The sequence below is a fragment of the Delphinus delphis genome, chromosome 3 (assembly GCF_949987515.2).
Source record: "Delphinus delphis chromosome 3, mDelDel1.2, whole genome shotgun sequence".
Classification (NCBI taxonomy): domain Eukaryota; kingdom Metazoa; phylum Chordata; class Mammalia; order Artiodactyla; family Delphinidae; genus Delphinus; species Delphinus delphis.
In genome coordinates this window covers 2,582,978-2,608,568 of record NC_082685.1, presented here as the reverse complement: position 1 = coordinate 2,608,568, position 25,591 = coordinate 2,582,978, and the positions used below count along the sequence as shown (strand labels likewise).

General features: G+C 61.8%; 2 protein-coding genes, 1 long non-coding RNA gene and 1 other non-coding gene across 4 annotated transcripts; 1 reads left to right on the top strand and 3 right to left on the bottom strand.

Annotated features, from left to right (window-relative positions):
• Positions 1-2,690: 2,690 nt before the first annotated feature.
• TRNAK-UUU (transfer RNA lysine (anticodon UUU)) lies at positions 2,691-2,763 on the bottom strand. The gene has a single exon. It is a non-coding gene; the product is annotated as a tRNA-Lys (tRNA).
• A 1,546-nt stretch (positions 2,764-4,309) lies between these two features.
• Positions 4,310-5,585, bottom strand: LOC132421713 (uncharacterized). The gene is made up of 2 exons (XR_009518762.1): positions 5,495-5,585; positions 4,310-4,631 (listed from the first exon to the last, which is right to left on the bottom strand). It is a non-coding gene; the product is annotated as an uncharacterized lncRNA (long non-coding RNA).
• Positions 5,586-5,837: 252 nt separating this feature from the next.
• On the top strand, positions 5,838-14,620 carry MEX3D (mex-3 RNA binding family member D). The gene is made up of 2 exons (XM_060007315.1): positions 5,838-6,555; positions 12,413-14,620. Exons 1-2 carry the CDS (start codon positions 5,943-5,945, stop codon positions 13,789-13,791), a joined length of 1,992 nt encoding a protein of 663 aa, XP_059863298.1. The 5' UTR covers positions 5,838-5,942; the 3' UTR covers positions 13,792-14,620.
• A 3,272-nt stretch (positions 14,621-17,892) lies between these two features.
• On the bottom strand, positions 17,893-25,165 carry PLK5 (polo like kinase 5 (inactive)). Its single transcript, XM_060006517.1, has 15 exons — positions 25,034-25,165; positions 24,263-24,376; positions 23,994-24,110; positions 23,181-23,310; positions 22,979-23,066; positions 22,792-22,887; positions 21,973-22,171; positions 21,717-21,843; positions 21,461-21,537; positions 21,243-21,327; positions 20,917-20,994; positions 20,219-20,375; positions 19,136-19,265; positions 18,943-19,053; positions 17,893-18,289 (listed from the first exon to the last, which is right to left on the bottom strand). The coding sequence occupies exons 1-15, from the start codon at positions 25,148-25,150 to the stop codon at positions 18,104-18,106; spliced, it is 1,812 nt and encodes a 603-aa protein (XP_059862500.1). The 5' UTR covers positions 25,151-25,165; the 3' UTR covers positions 17,893-18,103.
• Positions 25,166-25,591: the final 426 nt, after the last annotated feature.

Sequence of the window (25,591 nt, the reverse complement as noted above, 5' to 3'; positions counted from 1 at the left end):
TCTGACCTTGGTCGGGTTCGGCCCTGGGGCCGTTGAAGGCTGCTCTCCGCTGGTGACGTGTCTGGGTCACTGGGAGACGGCTGAGCTGTGGGGTGAGTTCAGATGGGGATGGCCCCCCACCCTCGCCGGGCCGGCTCTCCAGTGATGGGGTGTCAGTCTCCTGCCGGCCTCTCGCCCGTCACTGTTTGGCATGTCGGGGGCTGTGATTGGCGGGAGCTGGTTCTGGCGGTGGGCACAGCTGCGGGGAGCCCGGCCGTGGCTGGCCCTGTCCCCGTGCCCTGTCCTGCTCACGGCCGGCCGGCTGGCTCCCTCTGGTCACCGGCAGTTCGTGAAGTCTGGGCCACAGCAAGGGGCTGTCTTCCTGGGTCCTAGCAGTTCTTCCCAAAGGCCTTAGGAGGGTTTTTTGGTGGCAGTAGGAATTCAGAGAGGGTGCTGCACCACTGGAGCGGTAGGGTGGGCTGGACTGTCCTGTGTGTCCTTCCCTGGCCTTTGAGCTCCTCGGGAGCCCTGCCTCCAGCCCTTTGTCCCCACAAAGGATGCCAGGCAGTGGAGCGAGGGCGCGGGCAGCACCCTGACCTTCTCCCTGGGGCCCAGGCGGGCAGGCCGTGCCACGCTCTGTCCTCCCCTCAGCCTGCCCGCCCGTTCTCACCCGCCCTGGGCCAGTCGGCTGTGGACCAGGCTGTGGTGTCTGCCCTTCTGCAGCACTGGCTCAGCTCCCTGCACCCACTTCTGTGCCTTCTGTGTTTTGGGCTGGTCGCTGGCCCAGAGCCGGTGGGTGGGTGCCCCGTGGCCAGGAGGGCTGTTCGTATGAATTACCTGGGGCTCGAAAAGGAGCACAGCCGGCCTTCCGTCCAGGCACCTCTCGATGGATATGGAAGTGGCGTGTCGGGGCCTGGGGGCTGCTCGTCTTCCCCCGCACCGAGCCCCCAGGTGGTCCCCGTGCAAAATCCAGGTGTGGCGTTGGCACCCCAGCTGTGTTCTGGGCAGTCCGTTGCAGGGGCCACAGGCCTCGGGCTGGTGGGCCACAGGGTTCCCAAGCGTGCAGGTCAGGACCGAGAGGGTGAGGCCTTTCCCCAGGTGCGGGGCCCAGACTGAATGCCAGCTGGAGGCCCATTTGCTCACTGCCCACCCCCCAGCCCCTGCCCTCACATCAGCCCCCAGGGCTGAGCTCAGGTGTTTGATGCCCAGGCTCCCTGGCAGCCCAGCCCATTCCCAGTCCTTCGTGGTCACTGAAGGACTTGGAAGCAGGTTGCTCCACAGAGACTGTTGTTCTCAGAGCCCTGGGCAGGGGGCAGGGAGGACAGGCACAGAGCCTTGCTGGGGTGTGGTCGCCAGGGCAGCCAGAGCAGCCTCCACACAGTAAGTAAGGGCATCTCACCAAAAGCAGTGCGTTTCTCCAGCCACCCTGGGAGCTGAGCTCAGGTCCTGGCGCAGGAAGGGCCAGCAGTGCAGCTGTTACCTGTCACTAGGGGGTCGTGCCACCTCTTAGATCCTCCCCCATCCCCTTCAGGGGTTGCGACAGGACCCCTGCAAATCGGGTTGTCACTCCTCCCCATCCCCTACCCCTCCTCCATGAGGGTGGAAGGAACACATTTTTAAAAAGGATGGAGTTTGGGTTTCTGGTGGCACAGTGGTTAAGAATCCGCTTGCCAATGCACGGGACACGGGTTCGAGCCCTGGTCCGGGAAGTTCCCACATGCCGCGGAGCAACGAAGCCTGTGCGCCGCAACTACTGAGCCTGAGCTCTAGAGCCCGCAAGCCACAACTACTGAGCCTGCGTGCCACAACTACTGAAGCCCGCGCACCTGGAGCCCTTGCTCCGCAACAAGAGAAGCCACTGCACTGAGAAGCCTGCGCACCACAATGAAGAGTAGCCCCTGCTCACCGCAACTAGAGAAAGCCCGCGCGCAGCAACGAACACCCAACACAGCCAAAAATTTATTTATTTACTTATTTTAAAAAATTGATGAAACAAGCGTCTATCCAGGGATGGTTCGATACAAAAAATCTAGTCCCTCCACACGCGGGAGCATCACTTCGCCGTGAAAAGGAGAGAAACACTGACACTCGTTTACAACGTGGATGGACCTTGAGAACACGATGCTCAGTGAGAGAAGCCAGACACAGAAGCAAGCTGTGACGTTAATTGTAGGTGCCAACTTGACTGGGCTGAGGAACGTCTGCTGGTAAAACATTTCTGGGTGTGTCTGTGCAGATGTTTCTGGAAGAGATTAGCATTTGATTCAGTAGACTGAGAGATCCGCCCTCACCCATTTGGGTGTCATCCGACCCATCAAGGGCCCAAGTGGAACAAAAGGACAGCAAAAGGGCAAGTTCCTTCTCTCTTCTTGAGCTGGGACGTCCCTCTCTTCCTGCCCTGGAGCTGCTGGTTCTCGCGCCCTTGGCCTCGGACTGAATCACACAGAGCCCTCCATAATTGTGTGGCCAATTCCTATGGTAAACCTCTGCTATTATGCTCTGTTTCTCTGGAGAACCCTGACTGCTGTGGTCACAGTGTCTGATGCCGTGCATGTGAAATGTCAGAAGGTAAATCCGTAGATGAGTGGTTGCCAGGGCTGGGGCTGGGGGGGGCTTGGGGGTAATGGCGCAAGTGTAAGGGGTTTCATTTTCTGGACGATGATCATTTTTTTGTTTTGGCCACGCCGCCCAGCTTGCGGGATGTATCTTATTTCCCCAGCCAGGGATTGAACCCAGGCCCTCAGCAGCAAAAGTGCCAAGTCCTAATCACTGGACCACCAGGGAATTCCTGATAATGTTCTAGAATTGATGGTGGTAATGACTGCACAACTCTTTAATTTACTAAAAAAAAAACATTGAATTGTGTACTTTTAAAGGGTGCACCTTAATATGTGTACATTATATCCCAAATTTTAAAAATAAAACAATATCAGGGGGCTTCCCTGGTGGCGCAGTGGTTAAGAATCTGCCTGCCAGTGCAGGGGTCACGGGTTCAAGCCCTGGTCCGGAAAGATCCCACATGCCGCGGAGCAGCTAAGTCTGTGTGCCACAACTACAGAGCCTGTGCTCTAGAGCCTGCGAGCCACAACTACTGAAGCCCGCGCACCTAGAGCCCGTGGTTCACAACAAGAGAAGCCCCTGCAATGAGAAGACCGCGCACCACAACAAAGAGTAGCCCCCACTCACCGCAACTAGAGAAACCCCACGCCCAGCAACGAAGACCCAACTCAGCCAAAACTAAATAAATTTATCAAAAAATTATATATATATATATATATATATATATATATATATATATATATATATATATCAGGGGTTCAGGGAACCTGACATCTGTGCACAGATCCTGGCCGGCCCTAGAGGTGTGGGGAGCCAGCTTGGCGGGAGACAGAGGGTCCCTGGCAGCCTTGGGGAGACCAGGCAGCCCACACGGGCCCATGAAGGAGCCTGGATGCACAGCTGCCTGGCCGGGAGTCTTTAAAAAATGACAAAAATTAACTTAGGCCGAGTGCAAAAAACTCACCCCACAAGGGAGTACAAAGCGATTCCCTGGACTTCCTGGCGGTCCAGTGGTTAGGACTCCGAGCTTCTACTGCAGGGGGCACAGGTTCGATCCCAGGTCAGGGACATTCCATGTGCCGCGGTACAGACAAAAAGGGGGGGAAAAAAGATTCTGTTTACGTGAAGCCCCAGAGGAGGCAAAACTGGTCCAGGTGACCGACAGAGAGGGGAGAGCCAACTGGGTCCTGCAGCCGCTCATCTGGCCAGGAAGAGCTTATGCACAGGGCAGTGAAAGCAGGTGCCTTTCATTGCGTGTAAATTTTATTTCAAACCCAACTCAATTCACAAAAGTAACCATGAGCCCACTCCAAAATCAACTGCCACAAGCACATTTTAATAACTGGAGGAGGAAGACTGAACGTGGAAGTGGTGCAAGGAAGGCAGTTTTGTGGTTTTATATTCTTTGGCAACAAAGTTCTTTTCCTTGACTATTATTCTCTCAAAACATGACCTTGGATGAGGCACCACTGCCACTCCGCTTTGGGCAGTGCTGGAGAGGCGCTCAGCAGCAGAGCTCAGACCCAGGCCCCCACCGAGCCTCACTGCCCGTGGTGTTTTCATCAGTGTTGCCTCAACACGTTTAAAAACTAATATATGTGTAGCTAAAAAATAAAAATAAAAAAAAAATAACTGAAATTCCCATCATGGAAAATAGCCATGCCCAGCCCCATGCTCCCCGGACCAGACCCCCTTTCGGCAATTTTGGTGGCTTCTGGCATTTTCCTCCGTGTCTCTAAAGTTATTTATGACGCTTCTCCCCTTCCTCCTGTTTTGTTTTTTTTTTTTTAAGAAATTTATTTATTTTTGGCTGCCTTGGGTCTTCATTGCTGCGCGCAGGCTTTCTCTAGTTGCAGCGAGCGGGAGCTACTCTTCGTTGCAGTGCGTGGTCTTCTCATTGCAGTGGCTTCTCCTGTTTCAGAGCACAGGCTCTAGGCGCAGGGGCTCAGTAGTTGTGGCTTGCAGGCTCAGTAGTTGTGGCGAACCGGCTTAGTTGCTCTGCGGCATGTGGGATCTTTCCCCACCAGGGCTGGGAATCGGTGTCCCCTGCATTGGCAGGCGGATTCTTAACCACTTCGCCACCAGGGAAGTCCCTGAACATAAGTTATAATGAAATAATTAATACTTCCGAGCGAGCATTCAAGCACACAAAAGAGAAGTCCAAGACCTTAAGAGAGGAACTGGGGTCCCTTAAGAGAGGGGGAGGGGCACCTGCCAGGGAAGACAAGAGTTCGTGAAGAGAGGTGACGAACTCTGGGCCATCCAGTCGTGGACAGCTGTGGCCGAAGGACTCCATGGGGTGGGGGGCAGGTACCCAGGTCGGGTGAGGATGGCAGTGGACCAGGTGAGAGGTCAGTGCTGGACAAAAGGGGCGGGCTGCCCCCTCTCCCACCCAAAGAGCCCATGCAATTGGCCTGAGGTCCCGCAGCCAAGCAGGGACTAGGTCCCGGGTCCCCTCGGAGACCGGGTAGGACAACCTGGGTGGGGTCGATCCCAGCCCATCCATTCACCAAAAGAAATCCCACAGGGGGAAACCGGACGGCTCCTTCGCCCCAAAGGAAAAAAGAAGGCCCCGAAAGGCCGCTGGAGGAAGGGCCACCGGGACAGGTTGGCTTTAGGCGTGGGCACGCTGGGCTGCTCTCTGAGCATTAGAGGGCGGTGCTCACGTCCGAGGGCTCTGGCGGGTAGAAACCAGCCCAAGCCGGGAAGCACCACCACGTGGCGCGATCTCGGCTCCGGGCACTCTCCCGGGATGGGGGATGCGGGTGCCCGAGACCTCCCGGTGGGGGGGGCCCTAGGAGCCAGGTGCGTGCGGGGATCGCGCGGGGGAAGGGGGGCGGAGTCTGGAGGCCAGCCCCGGCGCTAGGGGCCTCGGGAGAGGGACACCGGCCCAGAGGCGAGGACTGGGGCGGGCCGCCTTCGCGCCCCCAGGGCCGGGGCCGCCTCGGGCACCTACCTGCGGCCGCTCCCGCACGTGCCACAGCGCCCGGCCCGCCCCAAAGCCCGTGGCGGGGGTGGCCGCGCCACGTGACCGCCCCGCCCGTCCCGCGCGTGCGCCCTGCCCGGCGCCCCATTGTTGGCGGCAGCCGCGTCACGGGGGCGGGGCCGGGGCGGGGCGGCCGGCGGCCGGAGGGAGGCGGCGGGAGGGCGGAGGGAAGGAGCGTCCGCGCCGCCGCCGCCGCCGCCGCCGAGGAGCCGCCACCGCCGCCGCCTAGAAGCAAGCCGAGCCGCGCCGCGCCGCCGCCGCCCGCGCCCGAGCAGCCCCGCCGCCGCCCCGCCCCGCCGCTGGATGCCGGCGGCCGGCGGCCGAGCTCTCAGAGGCGGAGGGCGGCGGCGCGGGCGGCGGCGGCGGGGGCGGCCGGCGGCCGAGAGGCGGGAGCGCGGGCCCGAGCGCTAGCGCCGCCATGCCCAGCTCCACCGGACAGCCCGACGGCGGCGGGGGCAAGCGCAGCGGCGGACCCGGGGCGGCGGTCGGGGGGGACCCCAGCCCGGGCCCCCCGCCGCCGCCGCCGCCGCCGCCGCCGCCCCCGCCCGAGGGCGCCGAGGAGGCCGCGCCTGCGCCCCGGCCGCCGCCCGAGCCCGACGACGCGGCCGCCGCGCTGCGCTTGGCCCTGGACCAGCTCTCAGGGCTCGGTCTGGGGGGCGCGGGCGACCAGGACGAGGAGGGGGCGGCCGCGGGCGGCGGGGACGGAGCGGTGGCGGCGGCGCGAGGCGCAGACTGCGGGGCCGCGGCGGAGCCCGCGCCCCCCGACGGGCCCGAGGCGGGCGCGCCCGGGGTGGCCGTGGCCCCCGGCCCGCTGCCGCTGCTGGAGCCCGACGTGAGCCCCCCGCCGCCGCCTCGGCCATCGCCGCCCGACGTGTTCGCGGGCTTCGCGCCCCACCCCGCGGCCCTGGGTCCCCCGACGCTGCTGGCCGAGCAGATGAGCGTGATCGGCAGCCGCAAGAAGAGCGTGAACATGACCGAGTGCGTACCCGTGCCCAGCTCCGAGCACGTCGCCGAGATCGTGGGTCGCCAGGGTGAGTGGCCGTCGTCGGGGGCGCCTCCCCGGGGGTCCCCTCGCGGCTTGTCCCGGGAGGGGCCACCCAGCCCAGCCCGCGGCTGGACACCAGACCCCGGCCACGCCCCGCGTGGGCTCGGGCCTCGGTGGCCGCCTGTGTGCCTTTGTCCTGCCGCTGGCCGCGGGAGAAAGTTGGGCGCAGCCCGCGCTCCTCCCCTCGGCGCTCCGGCCCCGCTGCCGCCTTTGTCTGGGTGCCTGCAGCCGGGAAAGGCCCCTGCGTGCAGCTCACTGCCCGGGCCCTGGGCCGCCAGCGGTGGCATCCCAGGGATAAGGGGGCCGGGCTGGGCAGCGCCCGCTCCACACCCAAAACTGGCACGGGGCGGGTTCACTCGGGTTTGGGGGGTCGCTGGGGCTGGGGGCGCGGGCGCTCCGGCAGTGTCGAGAGAAGTTTGGCGGCACAGAGAGGGTGCATCGAGACTTGCCAGCCTGGGCACCCTGCTGGGGATGGGGAGCAGGACAGGATGAGAGAGGATCCCTACCGGGCTCTCCGCCCCCAGTCAGGGATTTGGGGGATGCACAAGGACCCCCCCCCCCGTAAAAGCCACTTTTGGGGTCCTGCCCCACAGCCCTCCCCTGGCCAGGTGGCCAGCAGCAGACCCAGGGTGTGCGGGTCCCGGAGCGGCATTGTCGGAGTGTCCCTGTGGCTGCCCCATTGTTCTCTTTGTTAGAGAGCCAGGCTGAGATTTGCAGGGTGACATCAGGCCGGCGGCCGCTCATTGGCCCTGGAGCTGCGGGGCGGGCGGGCTGGAGGGTGGTGGGCAGTGCCCGGCCCAGCACACACCCACCCACCCTGTTAGCTGCCTGCCCACCAGCCTCAACTTTCCTGCCTTCCTGCCCGCACCTCCGGGCTCCCTGCTGCTCAGCCAGGTTCTAGAACTTGGGGTGGGGCCTGGGCGGGGCTTGACGTGGGGCTAGGGGTCCCTGCCTCTGGACCCTCGGTAACAGGAGCTAGAGAAGGGTGTTGGGGGGCTTGAGTCTCAAGGTGACCTGTCGCCCTAACTGCCACAAGCAGAGGACCGCAGGGATGCCCTGGACACCGCTCTACTAGTTCTGGGTGGGTGGGGCCGGGGGGTAGCAAGCCCTCTGGCTTTGGGTGCAGGTACGTTCAGTCATTCATTTGTCCTCCCCATGTGTGGACACAAGGAGGACCAGGCGTGATGCTGGGCCCGGGGACCCGCTGTTAGGAATGGGAGCCGGGGGGAGGGGGACCCGTAAACCATTCTCCGGGCCCTGCGGCTACCCGCAGGCACCACGAGACCACAATCGGACCTTTCCCCTCTGCCACCCAGTTGCCTCCTTCCTATTCAGGACACACCTCCTGCCGCCCCTGTCCCCAGTAACCTCACTGGGACCTGTAACAAGACAGCTGCTTCCCAGCCGAGTGTCCAGGAGCCTGTGGAGACTGAGGCTGGGGGCTGTCACCCAAGGTCATGAGACTGATCCACCTGGTGGTGGAGCCTGAGGACAAGTCCCATGTGAATGTGCGTGTCAGCCCCCCGGGGGTGCGGGCCGCAAGCAGGGGGCACCGATCCCTGGCCTACATGCTGAGCAGTCTGGTGGCTGGGTTGCCAGGCTCCACACTGACCACTGGTACCGCGTGTCCCTCTGGTACCCGCTGGTACCCAGGGTATCAGCCTGGATTCCTGCGGATGGCAGACAGCAAGGCAGGCTCTGGGGGTCCCTGGGCCCTGACAGCTCTCCCTGCAGACTAGGGTGGTCCTGTGACTCTGAGCACAAGAGCCCCTCTCTGTGACAGGGGGGAGAGCAGCTCCCTTGTCGTGAGGATTCTCAAGCCAGATGCTGGTTCTTATCCCAGCACCTGGCCGGCACACTGTAGCCACCCCGGGATGCAGGGGTGAGTGGGGTGCAGGGCACCAGAGAGGGGAGTACGAATGCCAGGACAGGTTGGCAATTGCAGCAGCCCTTGTGTCTCCCCACTCTAGAAGCATCTGTGGCTCCCAGCTTCTGCCACCAGTTCTCAAGCACAGCCTGGAGGACTCTGTGCCCTTCCTCCGGTTACCCACCCTGCTGTCCACTCTGTGGGTCCCTGGACGTGGAACCTGTCCCTTCTTACTGCCCTGCTGTCCCTAGGGCAGGGGGCACGGCCTACCCTGAACTTATTCTTTTCTGTCTGACCCCAGGCCCACGGCCACCCCCTTCTCTGGAGTGCAGGGTCAGGGGGTTCACCTGCCCGACCTCCTGTGCTGACGAGAGCCACAGACCCGGGCTCGCCCTTTCCCGGACACCCCCTTGCTGCTCTGTGAGCCTCGGTTTTCTCAGCCCTGAAATGGGTCCATGCACCTTCTGGGCACAGGCAGGAGATTATAGCCCCTGCGTTGCTCTCTCCTCCCGGAGGCCGAGGGGCCCAGAAGGTGCCCTGGACCCACTGAGAGGCAACCTCAACCTGCCCTGAGGTGTCCCCCAGAGAGGATCCTGCAGCCTCGGGTCACAGACGGGGAGGGAGAGGCTGCAGGAGCGGAGGTGCCGCCAGAGCTGGTCGGCAGGGCCCAGATATGAACCCTAGTCTCCTGGCTCTTCCTGCCCTGCAGGGAGCAGGGGTGAGTCAGGAGAGAACCTCCACCTTCCAAAGCTCCAGGGTTGGAGGTGGTGGGGAGGTGGCCCCCTTCCACAAACAGGAAAAGTGGAAACTCAGAAGGGCCGGTGGAGAGCCTGTCACCCCAGCTGGTCATCAAATGTCAGGGGGCTGGCGCCCAGTTCCTTCTGAGACCCTCCCCTGCGCCCCCCGCCTTGCTGCCTTTGCCCCAGTTGGCAGAATGGCCGTGGGTGGGGTGGCCGGGGTTGGGTCTTCAGAGCCAGGCCTGGGTCTGCAGCACACTCGGCTCACGGTCGGGAGCGAGTGACCTGCCAGCCAGCCAGGGTCCCTTCCATCATCCCTCGCGCTCGCTGTTCTCTCCCTTGTGCGGGGCCCCACCCTTGTGGGACGCTGCAGGCCTGTCGGGGGCCCCTGCCTTGACGTTCTTACCTACCCACTGGGGGGCGTAGGAAGAACGGGGCCCCCGGGTGGCAGGTCACACCCTTCCGTGCCTGCTGCACGGGGCTTTCCCTGGCCCTGTTTCACAGGTGAGCCAGCTTTGCCCCCAGACACGGTACTGTGACTCAGCCTGGCCCTGGGGACAGCACCCTGCTGTGTTGGGAGTGGCAGTATATCGGGCTGACTCGTCCCAGCCCTGGCCTGCTGGAACTCTGTCCCTGCTGTCCCCTTAGCCAGCGGCACGCAGCCTCCTTCCCAGGGCGGCCCCTCAGCTCCCCGCACACGGCCTTGAGGTTCCCTTGATAAGTGTGGCCTGTGGTCACCACGTGGGCTCCTTTGGGGCAGAGCCCGTGTGGCCTGGTTCCCTGAACGCCCAGTGCAGTGGTGCCTGGACCCCAGTACAGGGTCACAAGCAATGGGAAGCAGGGTTGCCTGCATCTAGGCCCCCCATGGGGACCCTTGGCCCTGCCCCTCTTGAGGAGGGTCCGGCTGCCGCAGGGTGGGGCCTGCTGGGGCCTGGGGCAGTCAGCCACCTTTCCCGGTTATCTGAGTTGGAATTCTGGGGCAGGGCCCGGGAAGCTGCATTTCTGCTGCACCCACCAATTGGCGGTAGCCCCCAGGGTCACTCCTGGAAACCCAATTTCCTGGCTTGTGCAGTTCCACTCCCCACCCCCTCAAGCTCTGCCACCTCTCAGGGTCTTAGCGTGGGTGGGGTTTGGGGGATAGTGGATGTCACAGCTGAAGTCTGGATGGTTAATTGGGCTCTACTTGGCCACTGAGGCCTCCATCCAAGGCTGCTCTCTGGGTCAGGGCAGGATGGGGGCCGGCAAGCGGAAAGCTGCAGGGTCCTTCCCCAGCCCTGCCCTGCCCAGGGGTCCCTTCCCCACTAAGGCTCCCCCATGAGGACAGGCACCGGTCTGGGGCCACTCTCCAGTCTGTGGCCGGTCAGGTCCTGCCCCAAACCTGTGAGGCTGGGTGTGTTTCTGCCCTCCTTTGGCAGGTGAGGAAACTGAGGCATGGGATGGTTCCTTGAGTGCCCAGGGCAATCCCAGTCCACCGGCCCTTACAGCACAGTCCCCCAGCCTCGGGGAGTCTAGAAAGTCAGACTTAGGGTGTGAGGAGAAACTCTGAGAAGTGTGTGCTGGGGCCTGGCCCAGCATAGTCAGGGCGGGTTTCCTGGAAGAGAGGGTGCCGGGCTGTGATGTGATGCAGAGAAGGGAGAGGACGGTGGGGTGCAGCAGTGAGGATGACGTGACAAATGGGAAAGGTCAGGCGCAGGGGAACTGCAGGAGGGGCCTCCCCAGCCAAGTGGGGAGGAGACCATCCAGGCAGGAGTGGAGGCAGCCCAGGTCAGCAGCCACCGACGGGGAGGACGCCGGGTGCAGTGGGGATGGCTGGGGGCCAGGAGGCGAGGCCGGGAGATGGGAGGAAATCAGTGTCTCCCTGGGAGATTTCAGACCCCCACTCAGCTGGCCCCCTTTTATTCAGCCATGGATGGGGGGCTCCTGCCCTCTTTGCGCTGGGGGTGAGGCTGCCCCCTGCCCAGGCCCCGTGTCTCTGACTTCCTTGGCTGCAGGCAGACAGCTCGTCCCGCTAACTTTGTATTTTCCCTCGCTGAGAAGTTAGCCATGCTGTTATTCCACTCAGTGCCGCCCTCTGTTTGCACTGCAACAATATCCCTGTGTCCCTCTGGCATCCCCAGAACTTGGGGGTGGGGGGGTCCTCCCAGACTCCTGGGTCCGGACTCAAGATGTGTCAGAAGGCCCCTGGGCGGGGGGGGTGTGTCAGGGCCCCCGGCCGGCCACGCCTTGTGTTTAGATGACTCAGGGGCAGCTTCCAGTCGACCTCGGGAGGGCCGCCTAGGTGGTGGGAGAGGCACCTAGTCAAAGAACCTGCTCGACTGACCCTCTCCCCAACGGCCACCCTGGCCCCCTTCCGCAGGGTCAGCCCCCTAGCCCAGCCCAGCCCAGGCAGCAAAGATGAAGCCACAAGGCCGTGTCCTCGAGCTTCCCCTCAGAGGCTGGGACCACTGAGGGCCTTTGGAGGCGTCCTGATATGGGGCCCAGGATCTGCTCTTGGGGGAGGGTCACATGGTCAGGAAGAAGTCGTAGGCCATTTCCACAATCCGAGCCTCAGTTTCCCCTCCTGTCAGGGAGTTGGTGTCAGAGGGTCTGCATTCGTGTCCTAGATCTGGTAAAATGAACTGGATGGCTTGAAACTATAGAAATGAACCCTCACAGTTCTGCAAGGTGGAAATCGGGGTGTGGGCAGGACCATGCTCCCTCCAGGGGAGAATCTGTTCCGGCCTCTCCCCGGGCTTCTGGTGGTACTGACTGACAGGCCTTGGCGTTCCTGGGCTTGTGTCTGTCTCACTCCAACCCTGGGCTCCGTCTTCACAGGGCCATCTTCTCTTGTGTCTTTACATGTCCCTCCTCTATAGTGACACTGGTCATTGGATTCAGGGCCGCCCTAATCCAGCATGCCCTCACCCTAACTAATTACATCTGCAAAGACGTTATTTCCAAATAAGGTCACATTCTGACATTCCAGGTGGACATGGATTTGGGGGGACGCCTTTCAACCTAAAACAGGGTCCCTCCTTGCCTTTGGGACAATCCCCCTGTTACAGAGCCAGGGGTTGCAGAACCAGAGTGGACACTGACGCCCAAGGTTGGAGGGAGGGACGCCGAGTGCCTGAGATTACAGCCCGAAGGTGGGGCCTCCTAACCCAGTGCACCGGCTGGCCCCTGCAGCTGCTGCCCAGGAGGGGCTGTCCTGGGGAGGGGTCCCTGCCCTCACTGTGTCTCCCCGTCCCCCACCACAGGGTGCAAGATCAAGGCTCTGCGCGCCAAGACGAACACGTACATCAAGACACCGGTGCGTGGGGAGGAGCCGGTCTTTATCGTGACCGGCCGCAAAGAGGACGTGGAGATGGCCAAGCGTGAGATCCTGTCGGCCGCCGAGCACTTCTCCGTGATCCGCGCCACGCGCAGCAAGGCAGGCGGGCTGCCCGGTACCGCGCAGGGCCCGCCCAACCTGCCGGGACAGACCACCATCCAGGTGCGCGTGCCCTACCGCGTGGTGGGGCTGGTGGTGGGCCCCAAGGGCGCCACCATCAAGCGCATCCAGCAGCGGACGCACACGTACATCGTGACGCCCGGGCGCGACAAGGAGCCGGTGTTCGCTGTGACGGGCATGCCCGAGAACGTGGACCGGGCGCGCGAGGAGATCGAGGCCCACATCACGCTGCGCACGGGAGCCTTCGCTGACACCGGCCCCGACAGCGACTTCCACTCCAACGGCACCGACGTCTGCCTGGACCTGCTTGGGGCAGCCGCGGGTCTCTGGGCCAAGGCCCCCAACCCGGGCCGCCGGCCCCCCGCGCCCACGGCCAGCCTCCGGGGGGACGCTGCTCTGGGCACCCCGGGGGGCCCCGAGGCCTTCTATGCGGGCGGCCGAGGGGGGCCGACCATGCCGGTGCCGGACGCGGACCCCACCAGCCCCTACGGCGCCTCGGGCAACGGAGGCTTCACCTTCGGTGGGGACGGTCCGGGGGCCCCCGCGGGGCCACCCGCCCCCGAGGACTGCGACTTCGGCTTCGACTTCCTGGCGCTGGACCTGACCGTACCCACCGCGGCCACCATCTGGGCGCCCTTTGAGCGGGCCCCGCCCCTGCCCGCCTTCAGTGGCTGCGCCGCCGTCAACGGGGCCCCCGCGCCACCCGCCGCGGGCGCCCGGCGCAGCAGCGGGGCTGGCACACCACGACACTCGCCCACGCTGCCCGAGCCCGGCGGCCTGAGCCTGGAGCTCCCGCTGGCCCGCCGTGCTGCGCCCGACCCGGTGGGCGCCCTGCCCTGGCGGCCCCCGCAGGGCTCCCTGGCATCCTTCTCGAGCAGCGCCAGCTTCTCCACGGCCACCTCGCTGCCCGGCAGCTCCTCGGCCTCCTCGTGCTCTGCGCTGGACTCGAGCGCCTCGGAGAGTGGCCGCAAGCCCCAGGCGGCCCCGGCCCCCAACGCCCCCGCCTCCGCGGCTCTGGCGCGGGAGTGCGTTGTGTGTGCAGAGGGTGAGGTGATGGCCGCGCTGGTGCCCTGCGGCCACAACCTCTTCTGCATGGACTGCGCCGTCCGCATCTGCGGCAAGAGTGAGCCCGAGTGCCCAGCCTGCCGCACACCTGCCACCCAGGCCATTCATATCTTTTCCTAGCCGGTCACCTCGCCGCGCCCGCGGCCCTCAGGGCCCGTCCACGGACGCGGGTTGGGTGCTCAGGGCCGGGTGGGGAGGAAGGGGAGGGGGTGGGCGGGGTGAGCGGCGGGCTGGCCAGTGTTTACAGACGAGCTTTAACTCCAGTCCCAAGCGTGGAGACGGCGAACGGGTGGCCCAGCGACACCTCAGTTCTTAACAAATGACAGTATTGAGTCGACAGGTTAAAATAAACCAGAGAGAAAAGGCCTGCTTGCACTTTTTATTTAAGACACCCCCCCCCTCCCCAGGGTGATCTTTTTAAGGAAAAAAAAAACAACACAATTTTTACAACTCTCCCGGTTGTCCTTTTGTACGTAGCTGATATCGATTTGACAGTGTTTGTTTTCCCACGGCCTCAACCTCTGCAGAAACTTCCAGAAGGACGGCTCCCTTTTTGGGGCCAACTGGTTACCCTTTAGTATGTAAGCCGCGCGCAGGCTGGAGGGGGGCGGGGGGAGGGGGCGTCCAGAACTTACTTTTTTTTTTTTTAATTATTAATCCTTTTTCTGCTGTGGTTTCTGTTGACCGTTTTTTAATTTTTTTGTTTTTTTAAACTTTTACTTTTTACCTCTTGTGTATATGTAGGGAATTTATAGGGAAATATGTACTTTATGGAATAAATTTTAAGAAAACTAAAATATATTTTATTTTAAATAAAGTAACGGACCTTTAATCTTACACAGCTAAATTACTGATTATATATTTGCTGAGCTGACCTAAGGGTTCAGAAAATTGTATCAAGAGTTTTATTTTTTGACTTCAAAGCCTTCTTAATAAAGTCTTTTTACTACACGTGAGCCCTTGGCCTGGTGTGGGGTTGGTGGGCATGGGGGAGGGGTGGGGGGAGGGCTCAGATCCAGCCCCTCCCCCCCTAGTCTTCCAGATACAAGAGTTAGAGTTCAGGATACCCCAATTCCAGGCTTTTCCACAAGCCAGGTGCTGTCGGCATCGGGGCTACACCGAAAGGTGGTCCAGCCAGGTCCCCTTTTCCTGAGGCTCAGGACCTGACATCCCAGGGGACAACCAGCCATGGGGACGGCTATGACCCATGTGGAGGGGATGGTGCCAGGTGGTTACTTCCTAGGGCATTGGCCTGCCTCCGTGGTGTGTGTGGGACCCCCATCTCCAGTAGGACGGGGTCCACCTGACATTGTACAGACAGGGAAACTGAGGTCTGCAAACCTTCCTCCCAGGATGACTCCTAACACCTACCAGTCCCCAAAGAACATCTGAGCGATGAGCCACAGGTGGTGTCCCGCTGTCACCTAGTTGGGAGCAGAGGACCATGGCCCGTGGGGCTGCTGGACACATTTCTTCAGGACTGGGATTGGCCTGGAGTCGAGGACTGGGGGACCATGGGTTGGACCGTGGTCAGCTGGCAGTTGCCACAAAAGTTCCAAAGGCGGGGAAGGAAGCGCTGGAGTGTGTGGAGGATGGGGTGTGGTGACAGGGAGGGGCCCAGGACTGCTCCAGGGACAAACCCAGGGGCCAGGTGACCACAGGCTGCTGGCTTGAGGAATGGGCAATGAGGGGTCTGGGGAACACAGCCCGCTAGGAAAGCTAGGAAGGCATAGCAGAGCAGCCTGGAGGGCTTCCAGGAGGAGGCCAGGGGCTTGGGATGACAGGAGCGTCTGATGGGGCAACAGGGATGGAGAGGAAGTAGCCAGAGATGGACAGGGCACCCCACGAGCGAGTGACGGCCACATCAGATCCTCCAACTGAGAGTAGTAGCCCCAGGCTGCAGGGCCGCAGGTGGGTCTCAGGAAGGGCCACATACATGCATGGTTCCAACCTAGCCCTGCTGGAATTTCCCCATCTGTAAAATGGGCATACACCTGGGACTTCCCTGGCGGGCCAGTGGTTAGGACTCCATGCTTCCACTGCAGGGGGACGGGTTTGATCCCTGGTCGGGGAACTAAGATCCCACATGCCGCACAGTGTGGCTCAAAAGCAACAAAAAAATGGGGATACACCTAGGTACAAGCAACCAGCTCTGATGAGGCTCAGGGGGTGGAGTGCATTGATTCGTGGCCCCCAAAAGATACACCCCTGGAACCTGTGGATGGGAGCTTACAAAAGGGTATTTGCAGGGACTTCCCTGGAGGCGCAGTGGTTAAGAATCCTCCTGCCAATGTAGGGGACACGGGTTCGACCCCAGGTCTGGGAAGATCCCACGTGCCACGGAGCAACTAAGCCCGCGTGCCACAGCTACTGAGCCTGTGCTCTAGAGCCTGTGAGCCACAACTACTGAAGCCCATGTGCCTAGAGCCCGTGCTCTGCAACAAGAGAAGCCACCGCAATGAGAAGCCCGCGCACCGCAACGAAGAGCAGCTCCCACTCGCCGCAACTAGAGAAAGCCCGCGCACAGCAACGAAGACCCAACGCAGCCAAAATAAATAAATAAAAATTTTTAAAAAGTGTCTTTGCAGATGTAATTAAGAATCTTGAGATGAGATCATCCTGAATTAGGTTGGCCCTAAATCTAATGTCCTTATAAGAGACGGAGGAGGAGACTCAGACACAGAGGGTGAAGCTGTGTGAAGACGGAGGCAGAGGCTAGGGTGATGCAGCCTCAAGCCCAGGGATGCCTGGGGCCACCACAAGCTGGAAGAGGTCAGAAGAATCCACCCCCCCCCCCAACCCGGCCCTCGCCCTCCCCGCCTGCCCCGCAGCCTTCAGAGGAATCGCGACCCTGCCACACCTTGGTCTCCGACTTCTGGTCTCCAGAACGTGGAGAACAAATACCTATTACTTTGTGGTAATTTGTTACAGAGCTTCAAGGAACCAGTGTGGGTGGGTGGGAGGGCGATGCTTAACCCGGGGCCGGCCCACACTTCAGTGGCAGAGTAGTGGTGGCGCCAGTGGCCCCAGCTGACCTGGAGCGAAGTCAGGCCATAGAGGGTTACGGAGGCAGCAGGGACTTGAGGCATGGAGACCACCCCCCTGCAGTTTGGCCCCAAGAGCAAGAGGAAGAGCTGTGGCCGACCCCCACCCCGGCCAAGGGGTCTATGGTGGTGGGCGTGCGTCCTCGGGAGGGAGGTGGGACCGGGAGCCTGAGCGAGGGTCCCGACAGGGGTGGGCAGAAGGGGTGTTGGCCTGGTGTCTGTAAGGAATTGAGGGGTCTCTGGGGAGCTGCAGGGAGTGGGCTTGTCAGTTTGCTGCTGAAATAAGAGGAGAGAAGGGCCCCAAAGGGCCCAGGTGCCCGGGAGCTCGGCAGGGGATCGTGGAGATTGGGTGGCTGAAGGACCCACCAGGGGAGTGTGAGGCCCAGGGCCGAAGCCCAAATCCAGACCAGCCAAAGCCAGCCCCCTGGAGGGGTTTCTGAAGACGCAATGGTTAACCGGGTGGTCCCCCAACCATGGGCAGGGCTGTCACCTATGCTGGTCTGAGGAAGTGCTGTCCCAGGACTTTCCAGAAACACCTGAGGAGACTGCTTACTGCTGGGTACAGGGTTGTGAATATTGTAAGTGTGAGGCCAGAGACACTGCAGCCCTCGGGGAGAGAGAGGGCCAGGCCAGGGTGAATTCCCTACCTTGCCGTGAGAGGCCCTGGATGCAGCCCTGCCTGAAGGTCATGGGTCCCAACCTCTCAGTTATAGGCACCAATAAGCTCTTCTTCTTTGTTTCAGCCACTGTGAGTTGGAATAACTGAAACTCACAAAAACCCAGAGGGACCGCATTCTCAGTCAGGGAGCTGGAAAGCATTTCCGGGGGCGTGGGGAGGGGAAGTCCTGAGGGCAAGCTCTCGTCCCCCTTGGCAATTGGCTCTCTTGGTTCACAGGTGCAGCACATCAGGGTGACCCTGGTCCAGTGTCTTGTCCCGGCATGACATGGGTCGCCATCTTCCCAGCCTCCAACACCTGTGTCCTCACTGCCCAGCAGTTGAGCGAATGTTCCATATTTTAGACTTTTGGTCATGGAAGAACCCCACTCTAGTAAGAATTTCTGTGTTGGTGAAAATCTGGCCTGTCTCTGCCACAGGAGCAGTGGGCTCAGATCATGGTGCCCCCTTGGCAAAGCTCCTCAAACTCCCCCAAAGAGAGGCCAACGGCAGGCTGCAGAGTCAAGTTTACTTTAATGATAAAAGAACAATTCCAAACACAAGTCTGGGTTGAACAGTCATGCCACGAGGCCAGGACCCCCACCTCCTATACCCCCTGCATGCTCCCCCAGCTGTCCCCAAGGACGTCCCCTCTGGGGGAGCAAAAGGGACAGAAAGGGAGCTTGGGTCCTGGGCATCAACATGCAGAGGTCCACCTTGACCCTCAGGGAAGCTAGATGCTCTGAAGCATGTGGATCGCATGCTGAAGGTGCTGGCGGGCAGCCGGAGCACAGCCGTGGCTCCGCAGGACGCCCAGCGGGTAGGAGGTGCCAGGCTGGCCCTGCTCCCAGACCGTGAGCCGCAGCTCTTCACACCCACCACTCAGCACGAGTTGAGCCTGGTCTCCGCTGCAGCTGACCTACCAAGGCGGGAGGAGCTGGGTCCGAGGGGAGAAGGGGCCCTGGCCCTCGGAGGACAAGTGGATAGGAGACTGAGGTCCCCCTGATCTGAGTCTCAGTGGCTGCCCCACCCATAGGAACTCAGGGTCAGGAGCCCGGGGCTCTACCACACAGACAGGGAAACTGAGGCTCAGATGGGACTCCTCCACCCAGAGCCGCCCAGTGAGACCTCCTACTCTTAAGCCTGTGCCCTGGGGAACAGCAGCTCCTCATGGGTACCAGCTTCCACAGCTGCTGGGCAGGGCCATTTGAAGACAATCCTCTAAGACCCGGCCCAGGCCAGGGTACTCTGGTCTGAACGGAGAGGGGATTTTTACTATAAAATAAAATCATACTAATTTTTAAAAATAATAAGTATTGTATACTAGTGCGTTTGAAATCTGTTTTAGGAGTGGCTATGATGACCCAGGGATTGCCAGGACTGCGCAGGAAAACCTAAAAATGATTCTGCAACAAAATGACATTTCGACAGCTGCTACAGGTAACCACACAGGACGATGACCCTGAGTGACATTTTGCTGTCATTCAGACACATTTTATTTCCGATTTTCTTGGGCTCCCCCCAGAAGTGTGCAATGTAACAGCCCTGTTTGCGGGGGGGACCCTCACTCACCTGCACCGTCCCATCACTGAACAGCAGGAGTGCGGCCCGCTCGGACACCAGGAAGCGCAGCAGGCAGAGGCTGGGGGCTGCCGGCCAGGCGGCTGTGGACAGGCCCCCCTCCTGTGGACAGACCCAGCCACAGGGCCTCAGGGCCGAGGGCTCCCACCGCCTGGCACACCCCCCAGCCCCACCCAGCCCTCACCTCTCGCAGCCGCCGCTGCATGTATCGGGCAAAGAGCCGAAGGACAGCCAGCTTGGCACCCAGCAGGGTGGGCACATCCCTCAGGGCGAACGTCTCCAGCCTTCCCCGGTCAGGCATGTAGATGACTTGGCTGATGGGGGTGGGGGGTTGCACAGGGCGGTGCCAGCTGTCAGGACCTCTATCCTGGACACCTCACACCCGAGGACACCTTCTCACGCAGCCGTGTCTCTTGGACCATGATGTGAAACCAGCTCTGCACGGACCAGCCCTCTCTGTTCATCCAGCCCCGGCCCCTCCCCTGAACTCCAGACCCTTGGAGCCACAGACTCAGCCTGTCCACGCTGAGATCCTGACGGGCCGCCACAACTACTGAGCCTGCACTCTAGATCCCGCGAGCCACAACTACTGAGTCTGTGCGCTACAGCTACTGAAGCCCACCTGCCTAGAGCCTGTGCTCCGCAACAAGAGAAGCCACCACCACGAAAAGCCCGTGCATCGCAACAAAGAGTAGCCCCCGCTCGCCGCAACTAGAGAAAGCCCGCGCGCAGCAACGAAGACCCAACACAGCCAAAAATAAATTAATTAATTTAATTAATTTTTTTAAAAAAAAGTGTGAGTCTGACCCCTCCTTCCCGCCCCAACCCCAACAGTGGCCTGTGAGGCTCTGTGACTTCATGTCCTTCCCCTCTCCCTGCCATTCCTCAAACCCACCATGCTCAGTCCCATCTCGGGGGCTTTGCACATGCTGTTCCCTAGGCCTCAGATGCTGTTCCTGATGGACTCTTTCTCATCATTTCTGTCTCGCCTGAGCGTCACTTCTTCAGAAAGCCCCTGCTTCCACAACCACCCTGTTGAGAGTCGTCTCCACTTCCCCAATCTGTCACCTCACCTGTTTCGTTTCCTTCGAAAACTGCCACCTGAAATCAACTTAGTAATTCATTTGTTTAGCATTGTTCTCCCCGACCAGGCAGTAAGCGCCTGTAGGTGTGCACAGTAGATGTGTAATAAATCTGTGAGGAGTGAATGAAGAAAGGCAGGGAGGAGGGCCTGGCCTCCCAGGGGGAAAGGAACTCCACAACTTACCCCTCTGCGGGATGCAGGGCCATGTGGGTGCCATCCCGAAGCAGGACACCACTGCCCCCGTCTGACAATTGGTAGCCAAAGCCGTACTTGCTGGAATAATCCACCCACTTGGGGGCCCAGAGGATGGGCCGCTGCTCTCCTGGGGGGTCCTGCGTGGCTGGCACAGGATGAAATGAAGTGAGCAGGGGTCCTGGAAGGGGCGGGCGGAAGGACGGCAGAGGCACAGGAGATGGAGAGTAAAGTCCAGGGAATAGAACACCAACTCTTGGGACTTCCCTGGCGGTCCAGTGGGTGAGACTCCGTGCTTCCGCTGCAGGGGGCACAGGCTCGATCCGTGGATGGGGAACTAAGATCTCACATGCGGCCAAAAAAAAAAAAAAAAAAAAACAACCAACTCTTGCCTTGATGGGGGAGGACTGGGGGACCCTGGGATCACAGCTGCCTCTGCCTCTGGAAATGAGTAAATCTGAAATGCTTGTAAGGTCCAAAATACCGTAGGGCTTTGCTTTATTTCATTAAACATTTTTTGTATTAAAAAATAAAAATTGCTCAAGGCCATGTGGGATCCTAGATTGGATTGCAGAAGAGAAAAAGGGCAATCATGGAAACCCTGGGAAACCCCAGTGGCCCAAGAAGCTGGGCCACAGGAGAAGCTGGAAGTCTGTAATACAGTCGCCAGCTATCTGTGCTGCTCCTACCTGGGGCGCCAGAGTCCAGGCAAAGCTGCAGGCTCCTGATGGCTGCCTCTACTTCCTGCCTCGGGCTCCCCTGGGGCCCTGGGGAGACAGATCTCTGTGGGGGACAGACAGGCCAGGGCCCCTCCAACCAGCCCCGCCCCAAACTCCCACATCCGGGAAAGTCCTATTTTCACCCCAGAAGGATTCCAGACATCATTGTCATTTTACAGGTGGGAAAATTGAGGCCGGGAGAGGGGACGTGGTCCTGGCAAGGCAGGATCTTTGCCCCCACTTCTCGACCCTCAGTCCTGCCCACAGCTCCCACCTACGATGGAGAGTCTGCTCACCCGCCGGGTCACTCCCGAGGGTCCCCTGGCTGAGCAGGTGGACAGGGCGCTCAGGGCACGGAGCCCCTCCCTCTGACAGGGAGGCCTGGGGAGGGAGCAGCAGGGGTTGGGGGCTCTGGCCTCCCCCCCTGAAGACCCCCTGGCTTCTCCCTCTGCCCAGCCTCCCTGTGAGGATGCCCTCCACATTCCCCACCATGCCCCCCTCCCCGCGCCCTCACCTCACTACCGCACTCCATGGAGTCAGGGTCAGGGCCGTCTTCTCCTGGACCTGAAGCCTCCTTAGGAGTGAAGGGGCCTGCAGGAGGCACGAGGATTGGGGGGCGGGCAGAGCCTGACCCCATGCAGGGCGAGACCTCTGCCACCGACATCCGCCTCTGCCGTGGCGGTGACATTTCAGAGCAGGTAGGGAGGAGGACAGGCGTGTGAGATGCGGGGCGCAGGTAGGAGCAGGTGAGGGGGCGGGGCGGTACTCACAAGGCCTCCGGCACTGGGGCAGCAGCAGCCGGCCCACCCTCCAGAAGAGCCTGCCCAGAGGCTGGGGGATGGAGAAGATGGGCAGGCTGTGGCAGGAGTGGGGCGGCAGCCGGTCCGGGGTGAAGCCCTTCGGAGTGGAGAGCTGGGCGTTAGCACACCACTCCTGAGTACCTGGGCTAGTAGGGTTTCTGACCCACACCTGGGTCTGCTGAGACGCCCCAGAGAAGGGCAGCCCCGACCCGCTGACACCCCACACCTGCGTGAAAAAGTCATCCTGCAGCAGGTGGTCCAGGCTGGGCCGCTCGGCCGGGTTGGGTGCCAGCAGGCGGGCGATGAGGCGGCGTGCATTGGGGGACAGATGTGCAGGCTCGGGGTAGCGGCCGTCTCGGATATTCTGGTACATCTCCGACAAGGGTGCCGCCACGAAGGGAGGGGCGCCAGTCAGCACCATGTACCTGGGCCGGGTCGGGGGCAGGAACCTGGGTGCCTGCTTGCATCTGTCCTGGGCATCCAGGGTTGCCTCACACCTACCTGTGCACACCTGGCCACACCTTCCCACACTTCCTGACTCCGTACCCACGTCACATCCACTTTCTCATAGCTGCCCTACATCTGCTCCCACCTGGCCATTCCTGTCTGCTCAGGAGACACCAGCATCTGTCTGTACACCTGCCTGCTCCTGGGTTATACCTGGACACACCTGCATATACCTTTCCGGGTTTAGTTTATGCATGCTCACACCTCATACCTGTACATATGCCCTCATCTGCCTGTGTATCTGCCACCTGCACACACCTGTCCACACCTCTGTGCACACTCAAAACTATCATCCCGCCATATGCCCTATTCATACCTGCACGCTCAGATGATGGCAGGTGTGTGCTCCCACCTGCCCCCCGAGCTGCACACACTGGTCCTGTGTTTGCTCATACCTGCCTGTGCCCCCACTCAATCTCCCCTGTACATGCCTACACCTGTCCTTACCTGCCGGCGCCCGCTCCCACCTGCCCACACCTGGCCCCAGCTGGGCAGTCCTGCCCCCTTCCCCAGGCCCGGGGCTTCGGGGGCCACTCACATGACGCAGCCCAGAGCCCAGATGTCCGACTGGCAGGAGTGCCCGTTTCTGGACACGACCTCCGGGGCCAGGAAGTTTGGGGTCCCACAGAGCACTCTGGGGGGCATAACGGGGGCTCAGGAAGGCTGGGGCCAGAGCCGGCCCACCCTCACCCACCCAGAGAGCCCGCTCAGAGCCTCCCGGTCACCTGTGGCAGCGGCCTCCTGGGCCCACCCTGGTGGCCAGCCCCAGGTCTCCGATCTTCACCTCCATGTTCTTGTTCAGGAAGAAGTTACCTGCCGGGGCCCGGGGGCGGAGGGGATGGGAGGGGGAGGAGCACGGCGTGTGGGTGGAATCCCCGCCCTCGCCCCGCCCCCGCCCCGCCCCCGCGGCCCCTTCCGCGTCCTCACTGAGCTTCAGGTCCCGGTGGACGATGCGCCTCTGGTGCAGGTAGCGCAGGCCGCTGACCAGGCCCCGCAGGTAGTAACGCACCTCAGGCTCTGTCAGCGTCTGCCGCGCCTCCAGCACGTGGGCCAGTGACTGCAGGGGACCGGCAGGTGCAGCACCGGCGCCGAGGAGACACAGGTGAGCCCAGGTTAGGCGGTACAGTGAGTTCCAGGGACCCAAGAAGGCAAAGGTAAATTCAGCTCTCAGGTGGATGTGGCTGATTGTGGGACAGGCAGAGGTGAGCTCTGAGCCCCAGGAGGAACGTACGAGTTCAGATGGGCCGAGGGGGCCACAGTGAGCTTTTCGGCAAGAGACGAACCCAAGGTGGGTACGTTCTGGGCAAAGGAGAGCTCAGGTGTATTTAAGTGGGCTCAGGCAGTTCAAGGGGTCTATGAAGGTGCAACTAAGTCCAAGTGGGTTCAGGAACAGGCATTCCTGCCTGTCGGACATCTGGGCTCTGGGCTGCACCGTGTGAGTGGCCCCAAGGGCCCCGGGCCTGGGGAACAGGGGCAGGACTGCCCAGGTGAGGCCAGGTGTGGGCAGGTGGGGCCTGGCTGAGTGCAGGAGGGGCACAGGTGGGCATAGGTGTGCCGAGGTGAGTCAAGAGAGCCTCTGGGTGGGCAGGTGGGCACTAGAGCATTAAGGGTGAGCAGAGGTGGGCCTAGTGTGGTCACAGGTAGAAACAGGTAAGGAGAGACAGACATGGGAGGGGGCCACAGATGAGCACAGTGGACTGGGGGGGGCATGGCTCCCTCTAGGCCCCGCCCCCTGGGCACCTGGTGGCTGCAGTATTCCAACACCATGTACACGTGGTCACGGTCAGCAAAGTGTCCGTGGAAGGCCACGATGTTGCGATGTCGCAGGCGGCTGTGCAGGGCGATCTCGCGCTCCACCTGCAGGCGGGGTCCCACGTGTACACACCCGGCAGGTGCCCACACCCGAGGTACCCATGCCCCCACGGGCATGCTCACCACCCCCAGGGCAGGACGTCTCTGCGGACCCGATTTGGTCACAGCGCCCCTGGGCACTGATGCGCAGAGCGTACCTTGTCGCCGGGGCACAGCCGTCCAGCCCCACCACCGCCATGAGGCACCACTTTGAGCGCAAACACGGAGCTGGTGGACATGTCGGTCAGCTTGTAGCAGCGGCTGAAGGCGCCCTGCGGGGCAGGCGATTCACGAGCTCAGGGCACACAGGTGTGGGGACAGATGGCCAGACCTCTTCACCACAGACACGCACACACACACACACCCCTGAGACGCATGGATGCATAGCTCACATCCTCATACCTGGATACCCAAGGCAACACAACACACAGAAGTACACGAAGGCACAGGGACACATACACTCAGACACACAGACACATCCACACCTGGATATATAGAGCCCACGGACCCTAATACAGTCCCCGGACACACGGTACAACGCCCGAACACAGAAAGCACAGACCTATGACACATTCAGACACATACGCACAGGGACAACACAACAGAGTCTGGGTCCGCACCAAGGCTCCAAGTCGCAGAACACTTGGGCGCACACCCACACCCTAGACACACAACCCACAACACAGCACAACGTGCCCAACACCGGTTCCCGCCACACGATGCACGCAGAACAGCGGGTACATCGCAGACCCGGGCGTCCACCCACGCCAGCCCCAAACTCGCGTGGACACGCGACACACGCAGAGACAAAAGCCGGGGCGCACGCTGGCTCGTTTGCGGTCGCGATCGCGCGAACGCGCCCCGCCCCGCCGGGACCCCTGCCCGGCCCGGCCCCCTCGTCATCGGACTTGGGGTGCCGGGGTCCCCACCTTGCCGATCAGCTTCCCGCGCCTGTACACGCGCCCCGAGCTCGGGTCGCGCAGGAAGACGGAGACCAGCGGGCGGCAACTGCGCCGCCGCCGCCGCCGCCGCGGCTCGGGCTCCATCCCTCCCGGGAGCCTGGCGGGGCGGGCGCGCTGGCGCAGCCTCGGCCGGGACCACCGCGCGCGGCGCTGCTCTGGGGGCCGCGCGCTGCCTGGACGCGTCTTATTGGCCGAGGGGGGAGGGGTGGAGTCCAGACGCTCGGGGCGGCCAGCGCGGGAGGGGGCGGGCGCGTGGGGGCGCTTGGGCGTGCGGGGACGCGGGGCTGGCGGGAGTTCAGGGACCAGAGCGGCGCTGGCACCCTGCACGCCAGCCCAGCGCCAGTCCCGCGCGCGCTCAGCTCGCTTGCTCCTCCAATCCTGCGCCTCCCGCCAAGCTGTGAACTGTCAACACGCCCATTTCTCTGAGCAGGAGACTGAGGTCAGAGTGATTGTCTCATTCTCTCGAGGCTTCGAGGGGAAGGGTGGGTGGGAGGGAGGGCTTGGCAGGGCTCTCCCCAGACTGCG

Coding starts and splice junctions, on each gene's coding strand:
- MEX3D (XM_060007315.1), top strand. CDS start 5,943: ATGCCCAGCTCCACCGGACAGCCCGACGGCGGCGGGGGCAAGCGCAGC. Junction 6,556..12,412: donor CGAGATCGTGGGTCGCCAGG/GTGAGTGGCCGT, acceptor CCCCCACCACAG/GGTGCAAGATCAAGGCTCTG.
- PLK5 (XM_060006517.1), bottom strand. CDS start 25,150: ATGGAGCCCGAGCCGCGGCGGCGGCGGCGGCGGCGCAGTTGCCGCCCG. Junction 23,311..23,993: donor TGGAATACTGCAGCCACCAG/GTGCCCAGGGGG, acceptor GGTCCCCTGCAG/TCACTGGCCCACGTGCTGGA. Junction 21,538..21,716: donor GCCCCAGTGCCGGAGGCCTT/GTGAGTACCGCC, acceptor TGCCTCCTGCAG/GCCCCTTCACTCCTAAGGAG.